This window comes from Bombina bombina, chromosome 4 (genome assembly GCF_027579735.1).
Source record: "Bombina bombina isolate aBomBom1 chromosome 4, aBomBom1.pri, whole genome shotgun sequence".
Classification (NCBI taxonomy): domain Eukaryota; kingdom Metazoa; phylum Chordata; class Amphibia; order Anura; family Bombinatoridae; genus Bombina; species Bombina bombina.
The window spans coordinates 758854448-758871755 of NC_069502.1; the positions used below are offsets into that span (position 1 = coordinate 758854448).

Sequence of the window (17308 nt, forward strand, 5' to 3'; positions counted from 1 at the left end):
GAAAACACACCGTCCCCATAGACCGCAAAGTAAAGGCACTTTTCAGTGCAGTTTATTTTCTAAAACTTCACACCCGCCAACTTTAACCTCTTATAACTGCTTCTTACAGTTATATTTAAAAAAAATAAAAATGATCATTGTTTTTTATTTTTAAAAAATCACACCACTGTATTTTGGTCCCAATTGAAAGACATTTAGAAAATTAACCAGAGATCTGATCTCTGGTTAATTTTCTGAGCACTAATTGCTACAGCAAGCTCGCGGTAGCAATCACCAGCCACTTGTAATGGCTGGTTATTTATCGCGTGTCTGTAAACGGCCGAAATTGCCCATTTACAGGGGCACGATAAATTAGCACTCCACTTGTAATCTAGCCCATAATTGGTGCAGAATATACTTGTGCAAAACACATTTTTGCATTTTCTTTAACTTGAGCTTGTGCTATCACTACTGGCTGAGAGGGAAATGTGCACTTATCCAGCAGAATTGCGATCTACTGGTAGATCCCGATCTAGGCACACTTGATTTAAATACTCACATTAGTAGACTGTTTAAAGAGCTGGCATCTACATGGAGGCTTCTTGGTAACCTCTGACCCCGATCCTACTACTATTCTTGGAGCCAATTCAGCACCTACACCGTCAGTTTCCCTCATTGTCTGCTTTACTTTTATGGGTGGACTTAGACAACCTTATTTCTACTAGTCCTAGTAGTGGTGGGCCCTGCATATCTCCTACTCCAGGTGGGCATAGGTTTGCCTGCCACGCAGATACTGAAAATTACCCTGTTGCTCCTCTAGCTTTTTTGAGAGAGCAGCAGACAATGGCCTTGAAAATGATAGATAACTCTGTGAAGCACAGATAACAGTGCTTGTCCAACTTCCGCTCATTAGACAAGTAGAAGCAGACACAGACTCTGGTGCTAGTGGTAGTGGTACTAATGGTGGTGATGGTAGCAGCAGGAAACATAGCACCCTCTGACTAACAACTTTATTATAGAATAATATAATATCAAGTTGTTTGTTGTTGGGCTCTCTGACACAAACAATGGGATTTATGGTATTGTGTACTGTGTTTTGGTGTAAACTTTGAAATATTGGAATAAACGCCTACCTGTGAGCTAGGGAAGGCAGGAGACAACTCAGTATCAGTATAATACCCCCAATGCAATAAAACAATTACTTTAATTATAGCAGTACTACTATATCTTATCTATACACTATGTAAAATAGCCAGACACTACTATTATATATGTAAGTGCCCCCACTGCAATAAAAAAATAATAATATTTGAAGTATGGTGCATTCAAAGAAAATATTAGTCTAAGAAAAACATGTAGATGTATTTTTTAAATTAGTTGTTTCACCCCTTAATGACTGACGACGTGCAGGGTACGTCCTCACAAAAAACACAGTTAACAACCGAGGACGTACCCTGCACGTCGTCGGTCTTGGAAAGCGGTGGAAGCGATCCTGATCGCTTCCAGACGCTTTCGGGTTATTGCAGTGATACCTCGATATCGAGGCATCCTGCAATAACTATTCTGTGGTCCTCTCTGCACCGGACATCGATGGCGTGGTCGTCGGGGGCACGCATGGATGTGCGTGCATGGGGGGCGGCTGGCGCGTGCACGGGGAGGGAGAGGGTAGGAACGGCTACACTACGGAAAAATTGAGTAGCTAGAAGTGGGAGAGAGGGGGAAGGGAACTGATTAAAATTACATCTAAGTGATCTGGGAGGGGGTGGGGGGTTGTCTTTGGGGGGGGGAGCTACACTACGGCAAACATAAAAAAATCAAAAAAATGTATCTTTTGGTAAACTGGGTACTGGCATACAGCTGCTCCCAATAAGGTAGAAGGGGAGCTTTAGAGAGTTGTTTGGGGGGATCAGGGAGGTTGGGGGCTAAGGGGGGATCCTACACAGCAGCATATGTAAATATACCTTTTATTTTAGTACTGGCAGACTTTCTGCCAGTACTTAAGATGGCAGGGAGAATTGTGGGGTGGGGGAGGGAAGAGAGCAGTTTGGGAGGGATCAGGAGGTATGATGTGTCAGGTGGGAGGCTGATCTCTACACTAAAGTTAAAATTAACCCTACAAGCTCCCTAATTAACCCTTTCACTGCTAGACATAATACACGTGTGATGCGCAGCAGCATTTAGCGGCCTTCTAATTACCAAAAAGCAACACCAAAGCCATATATGTCTGCTATTTCTGAACAAAGTGGATCCCAGAGAAGCATTTACAACAATTTGTGCCATAATTGCACAAGCTGTTTGTAAAAAATTTCAGTGAGAAACCTAAAGTTTGTGAAAAAGTTAACGATTTTTTTTATTTGATCGCATTTGGCGGTAAAATGGTGGCATGAAATATACCAAAATGTGCCTAGATCAATACTTTGGGTTGTCTACTAAAAAGAAATATAAGTAAATAATTTCAGTAAGAAACCTAAAGTTTGTGAAAAAGTGAACATTTTTTTTTTTATTTTCCCGCATTTGGCGGTGAAATGGTGGCATGAAATTTGTGCCATAATTGCACAAGCTGCTTGTAAATAATTTCAGTGAGAATTTTTTTTATTTGATCGTATTTGGCGGTGAAATGGTGGCATGAAATATACCAAAATGGGCCTAGATCAATAATTTGGGATGTCTTCTAAAAAAAAAAATATACATGTCAAGGGATATTCAGGGATTCCTGAAAGATATCAGTGTCCCAATGTAACTAGCGCTAATTTTGAAAAAAAGTGGTTTGGAAATAGCAAAGTGCTACTTGTATTTATTGCCCTATAACTTGCAAAAAAAGCAAATAACATGTAAAAATTTGGTATTTCTAAACTCAGGACAAAATTTAGAAACTATTTAGCATGGGTGTTTTTTGGTGGTTGTAGATGTGTACCAAATTTTGGGGGTCAAAGTTAGAAAAAGTGTTATTTTTCCATTTTTTCCTCATATTTTGTAATCTTTTTTATAGTAAATTATAAGATATGATGAAAATAATGGTATCTTTAGAAAGTCCATTTAATGGCGAGAAAAATGGTATATAATATGTGTGGGTACAGTAAATGAGTAAGAGGAAAATTACAGCTAAACAAAAAACACAGCAGAAATGTAAAAATAGCCTTGGTCCCAAACGGACAGAAAATGGAAAAGTGCTGTGGTCATTGAGGGGTTAAATATTGACAAAACAAGTGTAAAGTTTTAGTGTCTATAAAACAACGGGAGCTGCCATGTTGTAACTTAGGTTACCTTCTCTGCTGTGGCTAATTAGGGACAGTTATAAATATGTCACTAGAGTGTGCAGCCAATGGCTGTGTGGAATATAGCAGTGTTCTGCATTTCCATTTCTAACAGGAACTGAAAAGCTCACAATTTCAGAAGGAAATAACAGGAAAATGGTACAAAATAAATAATGAAAGTATATTGGAGAGTTTTTTTGTTATATACATACAGAGGGGGGTCCATTTATCATTGTGTGGACGGACATGATCCGCTATAGCGAACCATGTCCGCCGCACATCGATAAATGATGACAGCATAAGCCGTCGGCAATTATCATTGCACCAGCAGTTCTTGTGAACTGCTGGTACAACGCCGCCCCTGCAGATTCGCGACCAATCGGCCGCCAGCAGGGGGTGTCAATCAACCTGATCGTATTGGATCGGGTTGATTTTCGGCGATGTCTGTCCATGGCCTCAGAGCAAGCGGGCAGGTTATGGAGCAGCGGTGGCTGCTTCATAACTTGTGTTTCTGGTGAGCCTGAAGGCTCACCAGAAACATGGGGCATCAGCATCTCAGACAGTTTACTGTCACTTTAGGGCCTGTATGGCTACTGCTTAGGTACTCACATGCAAGACCACATCCATCTCCTAATACTAAGAAACAAAACTAAATCAAAGACTGACATACAATATTACTTCAGAGTATGGCAATCTACATTTAAGAATGTAACATAAATGTGAAACACAATAGAGACTCAAAGTTCATTCAATAATGGAAGGATATTTCCGTTCCTGAAGGGATATCCTGAGACAGTACTCTTCAATATAAGCAAGAGCAGTAAGATTCTCCTATGTAATGGTATAAGTGCCGGGAATTGTGTATATTCTGAAGTCACTGGAGGGGTTAATACAAGTAACGGGAGGCAAAACAGATAACAGCGTCTGACTCACCACTCTTTGAATCTTTGTATCATCCGACCGGCGGGGGACTGTGGCATTTAGCCAACCCTACCCCTTACGCTCCGGTTCATCTGATGAATTCCAATCCAAGTGTTCCTCCAAATAGTGCACTGTACCTCCTCGAGGTCGCACAGCTTGTCTGATTGTCGCTTCCGGGTGATGTAATCCTCTGCCAGCTGTCAGTGAAGCATCTCGCAGCTCTGTTTGCCTCCGTAACCCCACTTCAACCAGGACAAAATCAGTAACCCACGGCTGCAAGGCGGTTGTAAGACAGGAAGGCTCCTCTCCCTCCTCAATAATGTAGAAAAAATCAGTCCAGTAAAGAACGCCTCTCAAAGCGGAATAAAAAGTCACAAATTTATTTGAAATCCAAATCAATTAAAAACACACACGGGTACCATCATAGGTATGGGGGAATAGAAGGAGATGAAAAAGTCTTACATGTTTCGGCAAAGTGTAGAGCCGTAATCATAGACATAAGCTCATACAGGTGATACACTTATTTAAACAGTATAAATGTTACCCATTGGTTTAAACAGTATAAATGTTACCCATTGGTTTAAACAGTATACATGTTACCCATTGGTTTCCAATGGGTTTCCCAACATTGTTTAAGTGAAATTGAGACTAGAGTATTAAACCTTGGTTTGGGCTTTTGTCCTACCAGGAAGTTCGATCTCTTCCAGACCATCCTAGATTTGAACAAATTTGTCCATAATTTAACTCTACGTAGACATTTCAGGGACGAGGGTGTTTCTAGTGAAGACTTAATGTCAGGAAATTGACAATGTTTGTAATATTGAATCACTTTCATCTTTTAAAGATATGTATGATTTAGTTACTCTCCAATCCTTGGAGAATGAACAAAATTTGAATTCCAGCTCACTACATCTACATACCCCCCCACCTTTAAAAATAGATCTAGGTTTTACCCTGTACAGTCGAGAGGTAAAGCTTTGGAAAGTTTTCATAAAAGGGTTTTGGAAGATTTACATGTTCTAGACAACACCACGCAAGTTAATCACTCAAATTTGACTATAAAAGAAAGAGAAGCAATTGTATCTCTACAAAATAATTTGTCAATAGTGATTAAGCAATCCGATAAGGGCGGGAACATTGTGGTTAAGGATAGAAACATGTATATCTTGGAAGCCCTACGTCAGTTAAATGACACTATATTATATAAGGCTTTGAGCAATAATCCCACTAGACTGTTTCAGGAGAAACTCAGATCTCTTCTGGATGATGCCCTATATCAAAGCATTATCAATAAAGATACGTTTGATTTTTTTATACATCGTGAACCCTGTGGTTCCTATCTTCCACTACCTGCCCAAGATCCACAAAGGTTTGGAGGATATAAAGGATGACAATTGTTGCAGGTATTGGGTTATTGTTTGAACATCTATCAGAGTAAATAGATAGTGTACTGCAACCTATGGTTATGTCTCTTCTGAGTTTTTTACGTGATACAACACATATGCTCAACCTGATGGAGACTGTGCAGGTGGTGGAGGGTATGAGCTGGCTAACAGTGGATATCATAGCCCTCTATACCTCGATACCCCATTCACTAGGCTTGGAGGCATGGGCAATTCTTTTTGAATTTGCTTACACAATTTGAAGATGATACTAAGGATTTTATCATTAGAGCAACCAAATTCCTTCTTGAGCATAACTATTTTCTTTTCAAAGGAGTTTATTATGTCCAGATGAGAGGTACGACTATGGGGGCTAAATTTGTCCCCACATATGCTAACTTATTTATGGGCTGGCTTGAATACAAGTACCTACTAGGACATGTGAACCCCTTCTCAGAGAAAATACTACATTATAAAAGGTTTATTGATGATCTTATCTTTATAGGTACATTTACTGAATATGAAGCCAAATGCTTTGTTGGGTACCTTAATTCATGTATCCCTGAAATTCAATTTACCTATGAGTGGCAACAAGAAAAGATAAATTTTTTGGATATGGAACTTACTATTAATTGTGCTTTAAAAACGATAGAAACCAATGTCTATCGTAAACTCATTGCGGGTAATTCTTTACTTCACTTACTAAGTTCACATCCCAAACATGTATTTAGAGGAATTGCAAAGGGACAATTCTTGAGAACCAAGAGAATTAACTCTAGGGAAGATACTTTTGGTTCAGAATCTTTATCCTTACAAGAAAGATTAGTAGGTCGAGGTTACTCAAATAGTATAATCAATAAAGCACTTGAGGATACCCAGACAAGAGACCAGAGTAGTCTTTTAAAATACAATAGCCATCCCAGGCGTTCTAGGGGCACAACAGAAAAGAAACCCTTGTTTGTAACAAAATATTCTATGCAGTATTATCAAATTTGCAACATTATTAAAATATATCAACCTATACTTTATGGGGATGATCTACTCAAAGATACGGTGAAGGGTGGTTGTAGGTTTATACACAAAAGGAATTTAGCCCTGGGTAATATGATATCACCTAGCCAGTTACGTACCCCTAAAAGCCAGAGTTCATGGCTAACACATAATGGAACATATAAGTGTGGAAAAAATTGTAAAGCCTGTGAGGTTATTAGAGTAGGACGAAGCTTTAGCTCTTATGGGACCAATGAAATATTTAATACCAAGGGCTGTGTTAATTGTTCAACAACTTATGTGATCTATTTAATTGGTTGTACCTGCCACAAATTACAGTACATTGGGATGACGACCCGTGATGTCCGTACCAGAATACGAGAGCATCTGGGATATATAAAAAATGGTATCTATTGTTCTGAATTATCAAGACATTTCATAGATGGTCATGATGGGAATGTGTGTCATTTCGAATGGAATGCAATTGAGACCATTAGAAGACCCCCTAGGGGTGGTGACAAATGGCCAATCCTAGCAAGACAGGAAGTTTATTGTTGGATAAATAAAATGTGCACTCTTACTCCAAATGGTTTTAATTCAGAAAACGATATCATTAACTTTTGGGAATGAGAAATATATTCCCCCCCAAACTGTAAAATTTACTACTGGTTTAAGACAGGTGTGAAATATTTAAGGATATTATCTCTATATCAGTGTATTAATATACTTAGAGTGAGTTTTACAGAGTATGGTGATTTATGATCTAAAGTAGAGTAGGTTAAGCATTAATATGTACTAGGGTAAAAAAAAAATTTTTTGCCTCTGTATGCTAAATCAATTACTCTGGAATTATAACCCTAGATATTAAATTCCTGATATATAAAGGGTGTAAATAGTAATTTATCTTCCTAGGTTCTCTATCTATCTACAGTATGTATATATTGTGAGCTATGTCACTTTAAATATGTAACCCTTATAATTGAGCACTTTAAGATTCCATATTGTAATTGAAAAACTCTGATTTATATGCTTATTAGAGTACCGGCAGTGAGGGAGTTAAAACGGTTCCTTTGAAATTCAGAGGGAGGGAAGGGGAGGGTGTGTGTGTTTTTATTAACCAATGGGTAACATTTATACTATTTAAATAAGTGTATCACCTGTCTATGTCTATGATTACGGCTACACTTTGCCGAAACATGTAAGACTTTTTCATCTCCTTCTATTCCCCCATACCTATGATGGTACATGTTTGTGTTTTTAATTGATTTGGATTTCAAATCAATTTGTGACTTTTTATTCCGCTTTGAGAGGCGTTCTTTACTGGACTGATTTTTTCTACAGTACTCTTCAATATATTCCTCGAAATGAAAGGAAAGACAATATAGTGTAATTCTGTCAGACAGCTGTGAACACTTGCAGTTCTGGGGACCGATCGCAAAAAAAGATATTGCAGAACTAGAAAAAGTTCAGAGAAGGGCCACAGAGCTAATAAAAGGATTGGAAAATTTAAGCTATGAGGAGAGGCTAGCCAAACTGGGTCTATTTTCTTTAGAAAAAAGGCGCTTGAGAGGTGACATGATTACTTTATATAAATATATTCAAGGCCCATATACAGAGATGGCAGAAGCTCTGTTTATTTCAAGAAAATTGTTTGTGACAAGAGGTCACAATTTAAGGTTGGAGGAAAGGAGATTTAATCTCCTGCAACTGAAATGTTTTTTCACTGTAAGAGCATTAAAATTGTGGAACTCATTACGAAAGGAGGTAGTGAATGCCAATACCCTAGATACATTTAAATTTTTTTGGATACATTTCTGTCTATAAACAAAATTCATAGATATGATTGCTAGTATTAAATAGTTCACCTTTTAGTGGGATTATTTAAGTTTAACTGGAGCTTTTTGTAAGTATTTTATTTTTGTATCGGTTGAACTCGATGTACTTTTTTCAACCTCATCTACTATGTTACTATGTTACTATGTTATATATAAAAAATATAAACGAAATATAAAAGGCAATTATATGTCAAGCTCCTCTAAAACACTGTACCTGTATTACAGTACTTAAAATATCTATATAAAAAAAAAAAAGAGGAGTGCTCAAACGGCTAAAGACATTAAATTTATTACATTTATTACATACAATATTAAAAGAGTGCGCACTCTGTACTTATTCACACTTGTAATACAAAAAAACCTATAACATATCTTCTAATAAAATCAATCAAGATGAATATATGTACGTACTTATCTTATTAAACAGCAGTGACGTGCAGTGAGGTCAGAGGCTGGTGAGGCACTAGATATGATATGGTAGAAACACATATACAGAGGGCCGCAAGTACCCCCAACAGGGCAGGTTTAAATGATAGCTGAACCAGTGCACAGGTGACATAATCAGGTGATGGGTGAGAGCAAGTTAGTAACCACTGAGTTACTGATCAGCTGATTACTTAACCTGTGCACTGATTCGGCTATAATGAAAACCTGGCCTGTTGGGGGTACTTGAGGACCATTGTTGAGAAACACTGCACTAAAGCACCAGCTCATCGGAAATGTATTGATTACCTGGAGAAAAAAGCACACATACTCTGCTTACTGACACCCACACAGACTCTGCTCACATACACACTCACACAATTATGTGGCACAGTGCCAGTTACTAAGCAATTAGAATGATACACAATCTCTTCTCTACTCACTGCTGTATTGTAAAAATAGTAATAATTTACCATATAAGTTTTACACAAAGGACAAGTTATCAATACTGCCAACACAGCTGCTGCAATATGGTGTTCAAGAAACGCACGTGCAATCCCACTTAGGTATGCTGTTCAACAAAGGATACCAAAGAATACCAAAAGAATGAAGTACATAATAATAAAAGTAAAATAGAAAGTTTATTTATTTTTTTTTGTGTGCAATTTCTATCTGAATGATGGAAATGTAATTATGACTTTCATGTTCCTTTCAAAAACTAATTTGATTTGCTGACATGGGGCTAGTAACAGTTGATGCTAATTCTCAAAATATAAATAACTAGAAAAGTCTATTAAAATAGCATGCTCTACCTCAATCATGAAAGTTTAATTTTAAATGTCTCCCTTTGACTATGTGTTTAACCAGTTACTTTACAGTGGCATTATTTCTAAAAACATTTAACTGCAATAATTACATATATTTTTTAAAAGACTCATTATCTCCTTTTTATTAATATAAACTTGAATAAAAGCAGCACATATTAAAAACACAATGCAACAGCTTTCAATTGATTTGTGAATTACAAGTTAACAGCAGTCTTTAAATAAATGGAGACACAGAGAAAAATAAAAATAGATACTGCATCCTCTGACTGAACAGACATAACATATATGGAGTTTGTACCTAATTAAATCAAATAACCATGAAAAAGGGAGGCTTAGCAATATTCAATGTCAAAAACTTTAATCTAAATAATGTGGACACTGCACACTTAACTTCAAACTCTGGGTTTTAAATTATGGATTTAAATTTGAATTGACCCTTTGACTTCCTGTCAGTATTGGGTTATGCTCACTTACTGTCCCCCCCTGTTAATGAGCTGTATCTGAACACAATTTGTGAATCACAAGAGATGTAGAATACTACTTTACTCTTCTGCTTGGGTTATGCTCACTTACTGTCCCCCCTCCCTGTTAATGAGCTGTATCTGGACACAATTTGTGAATCACAAGAGATGTAGAATACTACTTTACTCTTCTGCTTGGGTTATGCTCACTTACTGTCCCTCTGTTAATGAGCTGTATCTGAACACAATTTGTGAATCACAAGAGATGTAGAATACTTCTTTAGTCTTCTGCTTGGGTTATGCTCACTTACTGCCTTCCCCTGTTAATGAGCTGTATCTGAACACAATTTGTGAATCACAAGATATGTAGAATACTACTTTACTCTTCTGCTTGGTGTCATCTGTTCTTAGGTTACATCAGCTTCCAGTTGTGTCACATGACCCTGCTCACTGCATCCTCCTTCTGATTATTCTATATATCTTTCATTTGCTAGGAGGCATCAAGAGGGATACCTCCTATTGGTACCAATTTTTGCTGCTAATATATTGACAGAACACAGGTGGCGCTGCAGCACAGCTTTTCCTTTGACCCATGTACTGCAATGGAGAGAAGCGTTCCTGTACCTGCCTCTCCATAGCATTACATGGGGGGGAATATGGTGAGAGACAGGTTGGACTTTTTTTTGTTTTAATTAAAATTTAATTAAGCTTTGGCCACATATGGCAGGGTAGGCACTGCCTCCCCTGCCTCCTATGAGTGCACGTCCCTGTTAAACAGTCCTATTACAGCTTCTCAAAACAGACCGCTTATTGAAAAAGCCAAAACAACTTTGTTTCTTTCGCCAAACACATGGTTTTCACTGGCCAGTAATATGCCTCAAACTCTGTTACCTTTAAATTCAAATTGTAACAGTTTTTGGCAATTATATATACACAATGTTAAAAAATCTTCTTGATGTTGAGGAAAAGTTTCAAAACTAACTGTGATGATCCATGTTTATTTTAATCTTTTCACACTTATCTGTTTTTCCTTTTTTGATGATTTCTTGGTTAGTGTAACCGTCAATCAGTTTTCTTTATAGGTGCTCACCCTGTCGCTCTCTCTCCTGCTTATACCCCAAAAGTGTTTTGGTTCTTCAAAGATTGCCTTCCGATGACACAGATCTCTCACATGATAAGTGAGAGATCTGTGTCATCGGAAGGCAATCTTTGGAGATCCGAAACACTTTTGGGGCATAAGCAGGAGCGAGAGCGACAGGGTGAGCAATAATAAATATGATGAAAAAATAGCCAATACTCTGATATTCCAACATAGTACACAGAGTAAAGACTTGAGAGATATTGTCCAGAAACATTGGGGGATACTCTCCCGTGATTCGGGACTATCAGGATTCATAGGGGACGATCCGAATATTATATTTAGGAAAGTTCCCAATTTAAAATCACAACTTTCAAATAATTGTATAAAATCAGTTGATAAAATGGTTAAAAATTGGCTCCTTCCGTCACAGAAAGATTTTAGGAGGTGCCAATACCGCAGTGCTTGCAGACTAATGAAACCCGCACCTAAACTAAATAATAAATTCTATTCTAAAGATGGTAAAAAAAGCTATGACATAGATTAATTTATACGTACAAAATATATAGACCTTAAATGTATGCTAAACGTATTTGATCTAGTTCTGCACTATATGATAAGCTTTGCAATTAAGTGTATGACTTTTACACACAACCAGCTACCATTGTTCCATATATTCCATGCTTACATCTTAATAGGTGCTGTTGTTAACATATAATCTGTTCACCATTAACATTGTATTGGTATAGCATATTTTCTAATGATTACATTTTGGGATTAGTACTTAATATGTAAACATTGTATCGTAGACGCTACAAATGTGTACAGCCCCATTTGCGTATCTATTCTATGCATATTTGTATTTACTATGCTATCGCTGTATCTTTTGTATATTCTGCTTATATGTATATGCAGCACGAACATGCTATCTATGTCAGAATGTATATATTTAGTTTGATACCCTTTTCTATCCACTTATCCATAAGGTGTTTTGTTAGTTTATGTACTCATTTCTCCTTGCTCTTTTAACACATTTCATATAGGGCTAAGTGTGATAGTGGTGCTATTATGTTGCTCTCTTAGAGAATAGACATGAATTTCTTAATTGATAATCTCATATTATTGGTCAGTGACACTAGGGCGTTGTTTTGTTTTAACCAATTACATTTGCCTATTAGGTTTTTAAACTGGATGTGGGGGTTTAGCACATAGGCTGTGACTACGGAATTTACTTCCGAAACGCGTATGCCTGCGTGCTGCGCCTAGGTCTACTTGACCGTTTGTTTGCTGTGTTCCTGTTTTAAAGATACCCTAATAAAGACTTTGTACTTTTAAAGAATTGATGGATGTCGGAACCTCTTTCTATGCATAGATTAATTTATCACATGTAATAGCAAAAATGTAGTTGATCTTTTACGTTGTTCTTGTGATCTCATTTACATAGGGCGTACCTCTAGATTACTAAAGACAAGATTAAATGAACATATCTATAATATTGAAAAAGGTTTTCCTAACCATACAGTTTCTGCCCATTTCGATAAAAAAACATAATAGAAAAGTGGCCGATTTACAATTTTTAGGCATCAGAAAAGTGATACCCAATTGGAGGGGAGGTGACACTCAGAATGCATTGGGCCTTTTGGAGATGAGATGGATCCATATTATGGACAGTTTCATACCCAACAGTCTGAATAAAGATTTTGAGATCCACCATTTCCTAGGATAATATTAATATGAAGAATGAACACATTTTAAATTAGGAACTAGCAATATGTTGGTTTAATAGCAATTTATAGGATTATATATTTGTATGTGCTAATGTTAAGCTATAATTTTATATTAATAAGTGGTGCCGATATTAAATACAACTTTTCATATTAACTAAGTGTATACTTTGTTTATTGTATATATGATACATGTCTATGATATATTTGAATGAAATGATACATTGTTGAAAATTTGCCCTTAACTGTTATCTCCATATATAATTGGTAAGATAGATGAAAATGAATCCAGCCGTCAATACGGCATTATAGATTTGCCCTATTCCATCATGGCGGATAGTGTATAAGTAATTTCCGGTTTTCTTATGATCTATCATATAAAGGACATTTTTGGACATGTGCACTTCATTCCTTGACAAAGCTGCAAGTAGTACAGCGAAACGTACGTCGGAACTTTAATCTCATACATATGTCAAAACATGCTAGTGACGCCAGGGGCGGAGTGATACCTTACTGGTACTGGGCTGTGGTTGGTGAGTGGTTTGGTTTCTGCCTTCCATCCGTATCCATCCGGATCTGTGGTTAACTCTGGACTGTAATACTTTGTCTATTGGTCTCCAGAGCCCTTAAAGATTGGTGTTCACTAAGCATTTGTGACGGTTTTATATTTTTAATAAATTATCTTTTATACTATTGCCAGTGTGAGATACTGTTTGCCTACCTTATAAAGGTAGGTGTGCGCATTATATAGAGCTTGCATTAGTTCCACCAAATGTGAGTAATCATTTGTCCTTATTCACAAGTGTTCACAGCTGTCTGACAAAATTACACTATATTTTCTTTCCTTTCATTTCGAGGAATATATTGAAGAGTACTGTCTCAGGAGATCCCTTCAGGAACGGATATATCCTTCCATTATTGAATTAACTTTGAGTCTCTATTGTGTTTCACATTTGTGTTATTTTATTTCACTTTGTGAATTTATTGTACATTTATTTTTTACATTTAAGAATGTGCATCAGTAACTTGACTTGCAGAGAATACAGCTAATAAAATTATTGTTGTTATTCAATATCGCAGAGGTAATACCAGTGTGTTTTGTGCACCAACGTTACATGCAAAATTGGAATGATAAGTAGAAAAGTGTTGTCTGGGTTTGTCAAATCCTTTTATGTATCAAATTTCATAAATGAAAACAGGCCCTGGTGGTATGAAACGTCCTACTTTATATGGCGTCCTGCAGCCTCAACCTATTACACAATCAAGAATCGGACTAGGGGGGCATGCCTATCAGAGTAGGCAGTCCCCCATGATCTGTTCCCAGCCTTGATATCATGTGAGTGCATCGACGTTCACATGATTTAATTTTTCCAGATATTCAGATATTAAACAATTGATGCTGGTTTGAAGGGGTTATAAATTGCTCATCTGCACATGCCAATAAATATCAAATAATAGAATGGGATCAACCCATAGGGGCCGAATTATCAAGCTCCTTCAGGCTCGCCGGAAACAGAAGTTATGAAGCATAACTTATCCGCCTGCTCTGAGGCCGTGGACAGAAATCAACCCAATCGAATACGATCGGGCTGATTGACACCCCCTGCTGGCCGCAAATCTGCAGGGGGCAGCATTGCACCAGTAGTTTACAAGAAATGCTGGTGCAATGATAAATGCTGACAGCGTATGCTGTCGGCATTTATCAATGTGCGGCAGACATTATACGCTACATTGCATCATGTCCGCTCGCACATTAATAAATAGGCCCCTAAGTGTGGTACTACATGATTTATATGTCATTATGAGTGGATAGAATATAGTCTGCTTTAAGCCTAAGTGAAATTTGTTCACAAAGATCTATATATATGCAGATAATATTATGTTATTTACACCTAATCCATTCATTTAAAGTTGATTTTAACTTTTCATTATTATATAATAATGGTGAATTTTATAGGTCAAAAATGAAAATCTGAATGAATGCACCAACTAAAAATAAAGAAAACGTAAAATACTGATGAGTATTTATTTAATTTGTTTTTAAGGGTTAAATACTTACCTTAACGTGGTGGAGACAGCGCTAACCCAATCCTCTTCTTGCCAGAGCATTAAAGGAACATGAAACCCAAATTTTTTCTGTCATGATTTACAAAATACATACAATTTTAAACTACTTTCTAATTTACTTCTATTATCTAATATGCTTCATTCGCTTGATATTCTTTGCTGAAAAGAATATCTAGATAGGCTCAGTAGCTGCTGATTGGTGGCTGCACCTAGATGCCTTGTGTGATTGGCTCACCCATGTGCATTGCTATTTCTTTAACAAAGGATATCTAATAAATAAAGCAAATTAGGTAATAGAAGTAAATTTGGAATGTTGTTTAAAATTGAATCATGAAAGAAAAAATTTAGGTTAAGTGTCCCTTTAAGCCAAGGGTTAGCTCGGCCGGGGGTCTGCCGAGAAGAGAATCAGGTTAGCACTCTTTCCAAAGCGCGCTAAGGTAAGTATTTGTAGCTTTGTAGCTATAGGTGACATTTTCACCTGTAGCTTTAAAACATTTTAACGTGCTTAACAAAAATGTAAATATTTAACAAAAAATGTATTTTTCTTTAATTTTAAACTAAGCTAAAACCTAATATTCGGGGAAACAAATTTCCTTGAATATCCAAAACAATTTTTTTTGTCAGAAACAACATTTTCTGGCCTGCACATGGCTTACTTTTCTAAAGAATATTATATTCACCAAACAGAGTATGCAAACAAAAAGCTTGATCATTATTTTTAAACTAAATGTCTCATTAACAACTGAAGAGATTTACATTTTCTTTCACTAAAATGTATTAATGTAATGTTAGGCAGACAGAAATATCAAACAGAAAATGTTTTCTAATATTTGTGCTGCAAACCTAAGACTGAAAAAATTGTAAATTTGTTATTACAAGATCAGAGATTTATTTTTTACATAAACTTTTCAATTCAATAAGTAAAAAAAAAACTGTGAAAATGTCCAAGTAAGGCCATATGACCAATCACAGAGCAGCATGGATCACCAGATGAAATTAACCAATTATAACCTTTCAAAATGCTATAACTGTTACACACACAAGCATTAGCACCTCTCCATATTACCTCAGACCAATGTATTATTCAGGCAGTATTAGGACTAAAATTAGATTTTGTAGTTTTTCCATTTCAATCATCCATTCCTAATCCCCTCATTTTTCTTTTTTTCAGACAAAGACAGAACACAAGTAAATTTGGAAATCGCAGACCTTTTCTCAAAAGGAGCAATAGAAAAAGTCCCTCACACAAAAGATGGTTTTCCCAGCAAAAATTTTCTAGTGAAAAAGAAAAATGGTACATTTCAACCTGTGATATATTTGAACCCCCCCAATTCATCTATTTGATATCAGCACTTCAAAATGGATCCATCTATTGAGAGAATGCACTATGAATCAAGACTGTGTTGTTCACTTAGACTTAAAAGATGCTAAATCGACTACATCTATTCACATAGATTTCAGAAAATGTTTAAAATTCCTGTGGTATAAAACCGCATGGCAATTCTCTTGTCTCTCCTTTAGACTTTACTCAGAATCTTGGGTATTCACTAAACTTATGAAGCGTGCGGTTGCTTGGTAAAGTCTAATTGGAATTTGATCATTTTTTTAGGCAATGGGGTAGATTTATGAAGCAGTGGATGCTGTTTCCGACCCACTCCACTTCTGGTGCGCCTGAAGACAACTGTTAACTCGTCCGCCACCTCTGAGGTGGCAGACAGCAATCAGCTCAATAGGATACGATTGGGTTGATTGACACCCCCTGCTAGCGGCTGATTGGCCGCTAATGTGCAGGAGTGACATTGCACAAGCATTTCACTAGAAATGCTTTGCAATGATAAATTCCGACAGCGCATGCTGTCGGCATTTATCGATGTGCGGCAGACACATTCGTAAAACGGCCCCAATATCTTTATAATGTGTTAGGATTGCAAATTACTGTATCAACAGCTACAAATTGTAGTTTCCTTTCAAGAAAATTTAGAGTTAAAGGGACAGTTCACTGTAAGATTGTTTTCCCTTAATGTGTTCCCCATGACTTGTTATACCGGCTGAGCATATAAAATGTATGAAAAATTGCTAATTTATGCTTCTTTTTACAAAATAAATAGATGGATTTACTCTTTGAAACCACAGCCCATCAAAATAGGCTTGGCGTACTGACAGATCAGATCTCATTATCTTATCACTCAAATGGTTCATTTGTTTTTATCTCTGTACAATACTTAGAAGGAACAATTGAAAATGGACATTTTAGAGCCGTATCTCTTCCATCTCCCACTGTGAGTGTAATGTCTTCTATTAGCTGTGCTTACATGGTTTGTCAATAGCCTATATCTAAGTATAGAAACTCTCCCTTTTTATTTATGG

General features: G+C 36.8%; 1 protein-coding gene across 1 annotated transcript in view; it reads left to right on the forward strand.

Annotated features, from left to right (window-relative positions):
- LOC128657826 (chitin synthase chs-2-like) overlaps positions 1–17103 on the forward strand; it is a 122099-nt gene extending 104996 nt beyond the window's left edge. Inside the window, exon 19 of the mRNA XM_053712247.1 lies at positions 16113–17103. Coding sequence (XP_053568222.1) covers positions 16113–16133 — 21 coding nt within the window. The 3' untranslated portion in view covers positions 16134–17103. The remainder of the gene's footprint in view (positions 1–16112) is intronic.
- The last annotated feature ends 205 nt before the right edge of the window (positions 17104–17308 follow it).